Raw genomic sequence first — 12,730 nt, 5'->3', positions numbered from 1 at the left:
TCTAAATAGTCCTGCATTACTTCTTTAACCATTGATTCCATTATTTTCCTTGGAACAGACGTTAAACTAACAGGGCTGCAACTACTGATACCGCCTTTTGATCCCTGTTTATCAATTTGAGATATATTTGCATTTCTTCAGTCCATAAGGACCTCCGACGAAACCAAGGATTCTCTTATAATTATGGCTAAGGGTTTGTTTACTTCCTTTGCTGCCTCCCTTAATATAACTGGATAGATCCCATTCACCTCAGGTACCTTTCTTATGTTTAACTCAACAATTTCTCCTCCACTTTGCTCTCAGTTATTACAAAATCATTTAGCTCCCTGAACTTGATAAGCTTCTGGCCTTCACTTTCCTACAGAATGCCTCATGTGTGAATATATATGCAAACTACTCATTCAATTTGTCAGCTACCTGAGCAGGATCATCAACAGTCAAACTTTTGATATCAAGTGCACCAATCTGATTCATCCCCTTCCTTCTACTGTTAATATAAGCATAGAAGCCTTTGCTGTTTTTCTTTGCATTCTTTGCCAGAGACCACTTAGTAATCTGTCTTAGCTTGCCCAACCTTCTTCTCTGCTACGTGTCTCAATAGTTCATCTATATCCATTTAGGCCTGAGCCTTGAATGGTATCTTTGGTGGTATGAAGAGCGTGGTAGCTTTGATTACTTTCCTGAATATTTCCTATTTATAATTTTCTGTTGGTAACGTCATCAGTTGTTCCCACTACACACAATTTACATAGTCTGAGACTTCTGTAGTCATCCGTATGAAACAAAACGAAACAAAAGCCTTTACTCTTTACAATAATTATATCTTTATTTAAATTCCACATTAGTACACTGTGATTGCTGCCACCCAGTGGGTCCTTTACCTGCAGATTGTTAATGCATAAAAGATAACCAGATCGAGTATTGCTTCCTTTTGTTGCATTTCTAACATGCTGCTGTAGAAACGAATCATCCAAGAAATCCACACAAGTGTTGTTAGTGTACGAGTGACAAATCCACAAATTCCATTCAACATCTGGAAAGTTAATCTCCCATTATGAGACATTCTGATTTGCTAGCCCATTCTAATTCTCTGTATAGCTGTTTGGTATACTCATCACAGTCATTAAGCCTATAATACGAGGGGGTATCAAAAGGTTCGTACCCTGAACTAGATAAAACATCAGTAGGAAGATGCTGTTTTGAATATAAGTTGTCTACATATTCAATAACTAACATGTGAAATTTCATTCCTGGTGGAGCCGCCTTGAATCTGAGGAAGAATGCTATGGGTGTCAAAGTGGAGCATCAAGTAGTGGTTAAGTTCCTGCATTTGTAGGGCAAGAAAGCTCAGGAAATTGACAAAGAAATGAAAGCTGTGTATGAGCAGAATTGTCCATCCTATTATACTGTAAAAATGTCGAAACAGGAGTTCCAGTGTGGTCATACAAGTGTCTTTGATGGGTTAAGAGAAAGAAGGCTATCAAAATCCACAGACAGTGAGATGGTTGCAAAGGTTGAGCAGCTGATGCTGAATGATAGATGTGTGACAATTCATTTCATAGCAAATGCAGTGGGAATTAGTTATGGGTCTGCCCACACCATTTTACACGACCATCTACACATGTCTAAGGTCTCTGAACGATGGGTTCCAAGATTGCTGATGGCTTTGTAGAAGCACTGTTGAATGCAGTGTTCTCACTAACTGTTGGATTTGTACTACTGCAGCACCAGCCCTATTCTTCTGACCTAGCACCATCAGACTTCTTGTTTCGAGAAATGAAGAAACCATTGCATGGACACTGCTTTGATTCATTCCTCTCAGGAAGTCCTCAATGAAGTGGAATCGTGGTTTCGGGCAAAAAGTGCAAACTTCTGTGACCGAGGCATTAAACAACTGATCCATAGATGGGAGAAGTGTGTTGCTGTACATGGAGAGTACATAGAAAAGGATTAAAGTTCCTGTGAAGGAACCTTTCCAGGGCTATTATTTCTAGGTAAGGGTATGGACTTTGATACCCCCTTGTGCGCTCCTACTCTCAATTTTGTTTTCTTACTGCTTATATCACACCAGATTGACTCAGCATTGCACATGTCACCCAAGTCAACTGGATGCCACTGCCTTATATTTAATATTCTTCTTTACTAAGAGCATAACCCCTCCTCCACCTCTTCTGTCCCGTCTGTCCTTCCTGTGTACTTCGTAATCCTCATATTCAAATTCAGCATTACCTATGTCTGAGCATCACCACATCTCTGCTATTCCTGTAATGTCTGCATTCGATGACTTAATAAGTACTTCAAATTTATTTGCAATGCTCTTAGCATTAGTGTACTTGCAAGTATACATGCATGTGTTGTTATTCTTAGTTACTCTAACACAGCCGATGTATTCTTTTGTTCCATGATGACCCACAGCAGGGCTTGAAATCCCAGATGCCTTGCTTTCCAGGCTGCTGTGTGTACCAATAGTAGCAATGCAAGAATCACTTTCACCTCTGCTTGCAGCTCTAGTTAAACTATTAGTTTGAATATCCCCCTATGCTAGCAGTTTTCCGATCCACCTGTCACTGGCGCGATAGCATCAGCAAATGTTCTTGTACCCTTTCTATTCAAGTGTATCCCATATTTGTAAAAACAGTCTCTCCTGTTAACAAGTATAGACCATGCTGAGAAAAATTCTACCTCAAGTACCTCAGTTATTTAATAACTGAAAAATAAATTTTTTTCTTTATTAAAAAATTAGTCATATCTTGCAACTTCACATTATTGTTAAGGAAGATATAAACATGAAGTACATAAGTGATTGTAAAATTCCATTCAAAATATTTTTTTCAAGCATTTATTATCTTTTGGATTTCATTGCCTTTTATTGAATTCTCTTGTAGACACAGTATGCATTTTACACACCAGAAATACAAAAACTTAAATATTTAAATACCTTACAATTACATTAATATGAATTTTAGCATTTTTAAGTATGGTATTTGTTTTTGACATGTATCATTAATTATTATTTAATTGGAAAGGCATAGCTATCAAAAAATTCTTTACAGCTCAATGTTTGTCTAAAATATATTGCATGACCATTCCTTTATTAATTTTCCAAAGTTTTTCTTTCCCTTAGATTTTGTCTGCTTTGCTACCCTGAGATTTGGTCAAATGGTAGTGTGTACATATGTTGTCCTAGTCAAAGTGTTATCCTAACCTAAATATCCTGTCATCTTTTTTCTCTGAGCACTCTCCCTGTAATGGCAAAGTCTTTTGCCAAGTGCCAAGAGTTTGTACTTGAGGGTGTCAAGGTATTCTCTGATTTTAAGTCTTATGTTTGTTGTGGACATTGTCATCCTTGAGGATGGCCTTCACTTTTCTGATCAGCTTCTTATTTCCATTACCCCATTGGTATTGTGTCAGTTGGCTTATCTTCACTTATATCTTCTGTTATAGCCTTCTTTCCCAGGCTGGTGGATCCTTGTCTTTGAATTTTTTGTTATATTGGTCTCTTGTTTCCCTTCTGTTCATCCTGGTGGATGCTACAGTAGCACAGTAAATGGCTGTGCATATGGTGTCTAGTGTTACTTCATTGTTGTTGAGATAATCTGGTATTATTTGCCTATTGAGGTGGTCTGTGTCTTGCCACAGGATTCTGTTTGGTCTTTGCTTTGGTATGGTGTGGATCTTTGTGGGGTCGTCTATTCCCTTGAATTCTACTAGTGCTTTGTTCTTCTCTTCTATTCTTGATATAGTGATTTTGTCTGCTTCCACTTCAGCCACTCTTAGTTGTTCTTGTACTTGCTGTTCCTCCTCCAGTTCTGGTTCCATTGTGTCTGTATTCGTTGTTCTTTGTAGTTGGTCACTCATATCCTGCTTGATTTTTTCCAAGATTTCAGGAGCTGTCAGGTTCTTGTTGATGGTTTGGCTTTCATCTGCCATTTACTGCTTGGTGACCTGAACAGTTGGGAAATGATCCAACCACTTTGTATGCAGTCCTGTATGTTTTCGTGTCTGTCTCTCATTTTGTTATTTCGTACTATGCTTGTGTGATAAATGTATTCATTTTAGTGCTCCACTTCATGTATTGGCTTCTTCCTTCCTGGGGTGGTCACTAGTGCAGTTGCGCAGGAAGCAGTTCCACTTGGTTGGGCTTGCCCTTCAGTTTTGATAGCCATACAGGAGACAGCAGCACTTGCTCCCCTGTTGTCAGCGGGAGACTGTCTCCAATGTTTCAAGCAGACCCCTCTGCTTAAGGCCTGAATGCAAGTGACTTTATCCAGTACCACACTCAATGCTGTATTTTAATATTTCTGTTTCTTATCTTCATCCAGCTATGGAGGTGGATTTTAGCTTTGGCATCCAGTGGTGGGTGGTAGTTATAGGAGCGACATTAGATGATGCCACTCTCTGCCTCATCTAGCACTTAGACCTTGGGTTGACATGTCATCTGACACTTCAGGCTCCTTGGTGATGTATTTTCTATGGTTTCTGGTGTTGATTACCTGGGCTTAGATGGTGAGCATGAATCCTTCAGTCTTGAGGGGAGTGTCCCGCTCGTGAGCCATGCATCAGAAGTCATTTTATTAAATGATGTTGATGGAGGTCATTGGAGTGTCTTTGCCCACCTTTCTAGCTTCGTTTGTGTCATCTGGGTGGGAGGGGGACTCCTTGCTTAGGTTGAGTGGGGTATGCCACTTGTCTGTCTTCCTTATGGCCTGGTAGAGTGCTGCTGTCTTTTTCTGGAAGTAATCTTAAGGTTTTTTATCGCTGTTTTCTGGTACCTCGATGAGGTCTATCAGGCTCCTTCCTCCTTCTTTCCAAGCTATTGTCAGTCACGGCCGACTTCGGGTGGTGTTGGCAGCTCTTGGTAATCATTATCCTTGTCTTTCTCATGCTATCCAACTCAGTGTTAGTCCAATCTTTGATCTAGCTTCAATTTTGCTAATTTTGTAGTCCTGAGATTTTCACTTAACATAATATGCTGACCCTCAAGTTTTGGCCGATGAACTACAGATAGCTGTTAATGAACTGAATAAAGCAGGCAAAAAGTATGAGATGAAGATCTGCACCGCAATAACAAAATCAATGGGATATGTGGAAAAAACATTAGTCAAAATTGTTATTGATGACAAAACAATAGAACAAATATCTGATTTCACCTATTTGGGAAATTTAATATCAAATGAAGGGAAAGACATCACATCCACACTAAACTACAAAAATATAACAAAATGAACGGAACGATGAAACGCCACTTTGAAAAACAAATGACAACTGAAACAAAATTATGATTGCACAACAGCACTTCAAAATCAGCCCTCTTCTACAGTGGATAATAAATAAGAAAGATGCACAAAAACTAGAAGCAGCACAAATGAGATTTCTTAAATTATTAGGCATTACAAGGCTAGACCATCAAAGAAATTCATCAGAAATTAAAAGTAGATAATATAGTAGATGACAGTAACACAGTATCAGAAAAAATGAATCACTTACATAAATGAATGAAATCAAACCAGATCCAAAAATTAGCATTTAACTACAAACCTACAGGCAAGAGAGATGTGGGCTGATCAAGACAGTGATGGTGAGATCAAGACCACCTCCAAGAGCTACAATGCCGACTGAGCTAGCCGGGTGGGTAAAGTGCCTGCCTGGCAACCCAAAGGTCACTGGTTTGAATCCTGCCTCATGCTTGGTTCAGAGTAGTGCAAAAACTTTGGGAGGTGCATTATGGCCACAGAAGCTGATGCGCCAACAACTAACAAAAAAAAAAAAAAAAAAAAAAAGCTACAATGGAACAGGTCTTAAAAGACCTAAGCCAGATCAAGTTCATGATGATGATGTTAGCAAAACTGCTGTTACTATAGATATTACTTGTTATTATGCAGTATAGTGTTACAATAAATAATAAAATTTTAAAATGCATTATTTTAAACTATCTCTTGTTCCTCCCCCCCCCCCCAAATACAAAAGTATTACAGTGCATCTACAGGTTGGCACTGCATGCTAATTTCTAGAGGACATATACATAATAGAAAAATCTCACTGATGTTTTTTTTTATGCATCTGCTAGCAGGATAATGGATTTTTGCTTTAGGCTGGAATCTTGCAAACTTGGTGTGTATCAGGGTTACAAGGTTCCAGCCTAATGCAAAATGTAAATCAGGATTCCCTTCCAGATCATCTATAACAAGCATATTTGTTATTTCGGTTAGCAAATGCACACTTCCATTCTTATGATTTTATTTCTCTGACTACACTATAGTGTAGTCAGAGAAATAAAGTGTAGTCAGCACTGTAAAAGCTGTTTTGTCATTGGCTTAGGAAATGGTTACTACTGATTTTTGGTTATTAAAATTTCTTATTCAGCATTTTACTCTCCATGTGATGTTTGAATTATTTTTTATTTTTTTTATGGGTTCTTCAGTTTATTAAACAGAGGTAAACTTAAATTGCATTTAGATTAACCTGGTTAACTTGTATGTATCTAATCCTGCTGTCTCTTATTTCAGCATGGGTGTTCTTTAATTTTAAATTCTTTAAATGAAAATGATTCTTTAATTCCTTAAAGTATTCTTTAGTTAAGCAAATGTCAGCTCTAGAAAGATAAGATTTTATTATTTATCTGACTACAAAGTTAATACTGTTTGGGTTCCAACAAAAAAAAAAAAAATAAATAAAATGATTGTGCCTAGTTGTAACAGGAAACTTAATGTGAAAATCAGAAACAGACAAGAACAACTTTGCAGAATTTAATCCTAAAGCACAGTACTCCTTAATTTGTCTGCTGGTCAGGTTGCAGATATAGCAGTCTGGATTTGTTATTGGCTACTTTACGTTTAATAAATTTTGTGTCACAACAATGTTCACCATTTGTATGAAATATTCGTGTTGAGTAATCTTGTAGATAATGAGAGAATTATAACAATAATTAAAAAACGTTGCCACAATATATGTGGAAAAGTTTTGTCAGTTTTGCAGATAACCAGATAGTCTTAATTTGTTTCAAGGTGGAATTTTTGACATTTCAACTAAGAATCTCTGTAATAGTTTTAATAGCGTTCGCATAGCATACTATTATAAGTCAGTATTAGAAAAACAGCAGTAATATTCGATTTTTGTTTCTAATAGATTTATCGATGGGTTTTCTATATTTCACGTCGGCTCTGACGGACTTGTCTACAAGCATGTGTGTGATAAAGTAAGTTTTTCATGTCATGTTTATTATATTCTTGCATTAAAAAATTGAACACAGAAAGCAGTGATGGAAGTGAATTGCATTGGACCTAATACTAGTTTTTCCTAGATAAGAAGATTCACCATCTTTAAATTAATACAAGAGGTCTTCTGTAATGAGCATTTTTACTGCATAGTATAGTGGAATTCTCATACTACCCATAATGTAATATTTCTCTTGAATGCTTTTGCAAATATACATCTCTAGTTTAATTTTAAACATCGTTATTATGACTTGGCACATTTTATTGTTATTATTATTTATTATTTTTTTTATTCTTCAGATTTTTGAAAACAACATGTGGAAAAGTAACAGTAAGTGTAACTTACTGTTACTTGACTTACCTTTTTGTTATACTTTGTGTGTTAGCAGGCAATAGTTTTAATTGACATATTTGATGCAGAGTGCATTTGGAAAATCTAGACTTGGGTAATGTAGTACTTCTGTACACCATATTTATTTCATTATCCTGTCCTCTTGTTTACTTTACCCTTAACCTGTAATTTGGCCATGACGAGATTCCATTAAAATTGAGTTTTTTTTTCTAATCTCTTATTATAAGACACTTTGACTCTATAATGACAATTAATTATGCATGGGGGCAATATGACATTTCAATCAAATCCAAAGTAATTTTCTCATAGCCATATATCGAAAATCTTTCACAGCTAGCATGTGCTCACTCGTACACATTTTGCATTTGAGCCTGTACACCCTCCACAAAAGTTGGATGGCTCATTGTTGGCTGAGCACTATTGTCTGCCATCCTTATTCTTTCTCTTGGACAACAAATAAGGGGACATAAATTTAAATTGATGATGGGTGAATGCAGTATAGATGTATAAAAATTTGCTTCAGCCACCAAGAGTAATTGATTGTTGGAAAAAATTTCCACCTGGTGTTCCTGAAGTGGTAGGTAGCTTTTTTTTTTTTTTTTTTAATGCTATATATGCTTGATTCCTTGCTGCATTTGCCACCACAATTATAATGTCTGAAATTTGGCAACCTTGGGCCTGGAGATAGATTTTCTGCTTTTTGGATAATAAATTTAACCAAACATGAAATGTCAAAATTCAAGCACAAATAAAGGAAGAATATGTTGTCATTACATCTGTTTACTTTTGATAATATTTCTTTGTGATACTTATTTTTATTAATTACGTTATTTTATTCTTATTCTTTTATCCCTTAGGCTGTTTATCAAAACTTGGCACACATGAAATTACCAAAGCAATTAAATACAATATCATTCGAGTAATATTCTGTTTTAAAAAAAAAAAGAATAAAATAAGGAGAAAAAAATAAACAAACTAAATAATGTATGGGGCAATTTTTCATACCTGTTTTAGGAACAAAAGTTATGGTTTTTAGATTTGCCTGTTTCCTTTTGTGCAATCAGCAAACAGTTTCTTTGCCAGCTGTGGAAAAGTTTTCTGCAATATTGCAACACCTTCAGTGCATGTATCTATTTATCTTGGAAATATGAGATGGGAGATGAGCCAGTTTTCAGAGTTATTTGTTTTTCTGACCAATACAGATACTTATATGGTTGGTAGATTTTACTCTTAAACATCAGATAAAAGTGAATTGTGAACAAAATGTTTGGAAACCTTTGATACAGTATGTGCCTGTCTCCTTTACTTACTAAAATATTAAACACTATACAGTATATAGTTAGAAAGGCAAGAGTAATGATTATGGCTGTAATAAAACACCTGCAGAAAGCTTGCCACGAATTAAGCAAATTTGGTTCTGCAGATTTTTTATTTCCAGGACAATATAAACAATACAGCCCAGGGATGACATGTTCTCTCCTTTTAGAAAACAGTAAAGATTTAATTAATATTAATAAAATTAATAAAGGAATAATTAATTAAATTCTATATGGTGGGGCCAACTGATTATGTTACCAACATGCAAATTCAAAAGGGAAGCATTCAAAGAATTAATCTTGGAAGCTAGGCTTTTCATGCCAACTAAGAATAACATTGTTCAAGGTTTAGACCTAAATGGATGTCAGATGAACTAATGAGACATGTGGCAGAGAAGAAAAATGCATGGGATACATATAAATTAATGGGTGACACGGACGCCTATGATAGATATAAGCTGGTCTGTAACCAAGTCACAAAGCAGGTTAGGCAGATTACGAGAAATCTTTGGCAAAGGATGCCAAAAAGAAAAACAGCAAAGAGTTCTTTAATTATGTAAACTCTAGAAGGAAGGGGATGAATCAGATTGGTCCACTTGACATCGATGGTTCAACTGTTGATGATCCTGCTCAGGTAGCTAACAAACTAAATGAGTATTTTGCATCTACATTCACACAGGAGGAATTGTTCAAGGAGAGGAATGCCAGAGGTGAATTAAACTGTGGCAGTAAGCCAGATGATTTTGTAATAACTGAGAGCAAAGTGGAGGAGAAATTGTTAAAGATAAACATAAGGCACTTGGGGTGGATGGAATCTATCCAGTTATATTAAAGGAGGTAGCAAAGGATGTAAGCAAACCCTTAGCCATAATTATGAGAGCTTCCTTGGACTCAGGGGGAGGGGGGTACCCATGGACTGGAGATGTGCAAATGTGACCCCAATTCACAAAGGAGGATCAAAGGGCGACACAAGTAATTACAGAGCTGTAAGTTTAACTTCTGTTCCAGGAAAATCAGTGGAGGCACTGGTTAAAGAAGCACTGCAGGATCATCTAGACAAGACTTCAATTATAGCTCGAACACAGCATGGTTTTGTTAAGGGAAAGCCTTGTCTGACCAATTTGGTTCGATACTATGATGTGGTCACAAAGGAACTGGATGCAGGTAATAATTTTGATATCATATATTTGGACCTTAGAAAGGCTTTTGATACTGCTGCACAAATTGGAGCAGTGTGGCATTGGATAAAGGGATGGTTGAGTGGGAGAAGACAGAGTGGTCATCAGTGGACACTGCTCTTTGTGGACTGATGTTATTAGTGGAGTCCCCCCAGAGTTCAGTGTTGGATCCATTGTTGTTTTCTGTATTTATTAATGATATTGATGATGGTATATCAGGCTTAACGTCCAAGTTTGCAGACAATATGAAGGTTGGCAGGGTTGTTAATGACAGTACGCTGCTGCAACAGGATCTAGAAAAGTTGAGCAGATAGGCTGAGAGGTGGCAAATGAAGTTTAATATTGACAAATTTAAAGTACTGCAATTGGAAGCAGTAATCCTAGAGCAGTGTATGAACTGTGGTACTACACTGACAGTGGTAGAGAATGAAAAGGACCTATGGGTAATTGTGTAGTCAGATAGGAAGTTTTCTGAGCAGTGCAGTCAGTCTGCAAGAGTAGCTCATGGTGTCTTGTCAGTGATATACAGGAATTTTTCTAGCAGGGATAAGGAGGTGATTATCCCCTTGTATAAGGCAATGGTCAGGTCACACCTTGAGTACTGTATACAGGTCTGGAGACCTCATTTTAAGAAGGATGTAGAGCTCCTGGAATGAGTACAGAGAAGGGCAACAGGATAGTGAATGGAACAAAGGGTTGCTCTTCCAAAGAAAGGCTTAAGTTTTGGAAATTACAGTGTCTGGAGACTAAGCACCTGCGAGGCGAACTGATTGAGGTGTATAAAGCCTTGAATGGTTTGAGCATACTCAATGCTGGTGTGATTCTTCCTCTTGCTCAGAATAATTGCCTGAGAGGCATAAATTCAAATTGAGGAAAGACAGTTGTAGGATAGATGTGCAGAAGTTTGCCTTTAGCCAGGGGGTGGTTGATTGCTGGACCAAACTTCCATCTGTTGTAGAACTAGAGAAACATTTGGAGTGAGTGGATGGGTGAAATGAGAAGGGTTTTCTTTTTTTTTTGGCTGATGCTATATAATCTTGCTTTCTTGCATCATGTGTCCATGCTAATGCTAATATAAAAATTAATAAAAATTACATTGCCAATAGTCAGAAGTTCAAAAATATGAATCAAAACAGTGCCCTTTCTTGTTAACAATTTAATAAAATGCCACCCTCACTGTTAACAACAATTATTAAATCCAAATTGGTTCATGGAACTTTGCTTTTGGAAAGCAGTGTTATGGAGTGAAGAATCACAGTACACAGCCTTATTGATATTATAATGGCTGTGTTTGAGTCTGCCCAGGGAATGTCATCTTAGCTGTGAAGTTTGGTAGGAGTACCGTCACTGTTTTGGGAGTCTTGTGATTTGAGCTTTGAACCATTGGCTGTAGCTCCTGGAATGATGATTGTCATGCAGTACATTGGTCATATTTAAAAATAGGCAGACATTACAAACAAGGCAGCATTAAGCACCATCTTTTGACAAGGAAAGCACATAGCTATCTTCTAGTGGATTTGTAGTTATGCTCTGCATTCTACAGAGCAGTATTTCAATGAATTTTGTTTCATTCAAGTAAAAAAAATAAAAAATTATCAAATAAAAAAATAAAAAAGTCTGTTACTCATTTTAAGTCAGCAAAACTTTGGCACATCAATTAATTGTACCTTTCTCTACTTCTACTAATATTTGTCTACATAGTAATGTGTTGTTAGCTATTATTTTTATAACTTTTAAATTTACTGTATTTTAATTATATACCTTGCTAAGTATAGATTTGATAAATATATAATTTTGTTTCTCAATTTTTATAGATGATACCGGATGAAGATTATGTGAAGAAGCATGAGACGGTAGCAACAACTCTTGCTTTTTTACTAAGTGTATTGTTACAGCCTTCAGAAGTTAGTACAGCAGAATCTATTATCATGTTAAAGCTTCCTAGTGTACCAAATCCATAACCATAGAATCAGATCTGAAGTAATTACATGTATCACTAGTAAAATATTCATCTATAATAGCAATTTACAGGTTGTAGATTTTTGTTACAGTTTACACTGTCGTAATACATAAATCAGTGTAGAGCAGATTTGTCATAACTGAAGGAGTTCTGAAAAGTTTGATTCAGATGTACATAGTTAGCATACTCTGAACTGTGTGAAAACCTAGGAAGAAAGTAGTTAAAATATAGGCAGATTTATGATAGTACATACAGTTGCAAGAGAGAGAGAGAGAGAGAGAGAGAGAGAGAGAGAGAGAGAGAGAGAGAGAGACTGTTTTAAGGACTGTTTTGTCTTCTGCTGTGTGCTATCTTAAACAATGAAAATGTGAAATATTATTAAACATTTGTCCAACTAATGATTCAGTTTTTTTTTCTAATTGTTTCAATGTCTTATAATAATGTATAGCACTACAAAAATTTAAACACCTAAAAACTTATTTAATGTTGACTCATACATGGATCATTATTTTTTTACAGCATCAGTCTCGTTTTCCATTTGCTGCACAGTGCATTGTATCAAATTAGTAGTTCGGCTATTAGTTGTGTTTATCTGGTAAGGTAGGCAAGACTTTTGCCACCATTGTTTTCATTGCATCAATTAGTAAATAAATAAGAGGAGTTTACCTCAATATAGTACGTGGAACACTTCCGTATTCGGAAGTGTTCCA

At 36.3% G+C, this 12,730-nt stretch overlaps 1 protein-coding gene across 1 annotated transcript in view; it reads left to right on the top strand.

Annotated features, from left to right (window-relative positions):
• Positions 1-12,421, top strand: part of LOC150089458 (uncharacterized) — a 48,564-nt gene extending 36,143 nt beyond the window's left edge. The window contains exons 5-6 of the mRNA XM_090368607.1: positions 7,126-7,195; positions 11,875-12,421. Coding sequence (XP_090224733.1) covers positions 7,126-7,195; positions 11,875-12,021 — 217 coding nt within the window. The 3' untranslated portion in view covers positions 12,022-12,421. The remainder of the gene's footprint in view (positions 1-7,125; positions 7,196-11,874) is intronic.
• The last annotated feature ends 309 nt before the right edge of the window (positions 12,422-12,730 follow it).

This window comes from Mastigoproctus giganteus, chromosome 2 (genome assembly GCF_048544385.1).
Source record: "Mastigoproctus giganteus isolate SK-2022 chromosome 2, ASM4854438v1, whole genome shotgun sequence".
Taxonomy (NCBI): domain Eukaryota; kingdom Metazoa; phylum Arthropoda; class Arachnida; order Uropygi; family Thelyphonidae; genus Mastigoproctus; species Mastigoproctus giganteus.
Note: the sequence above shows the minus strand (reverse complement) of the source record. Positions and strands in the feature narration are given on the sequence as shown.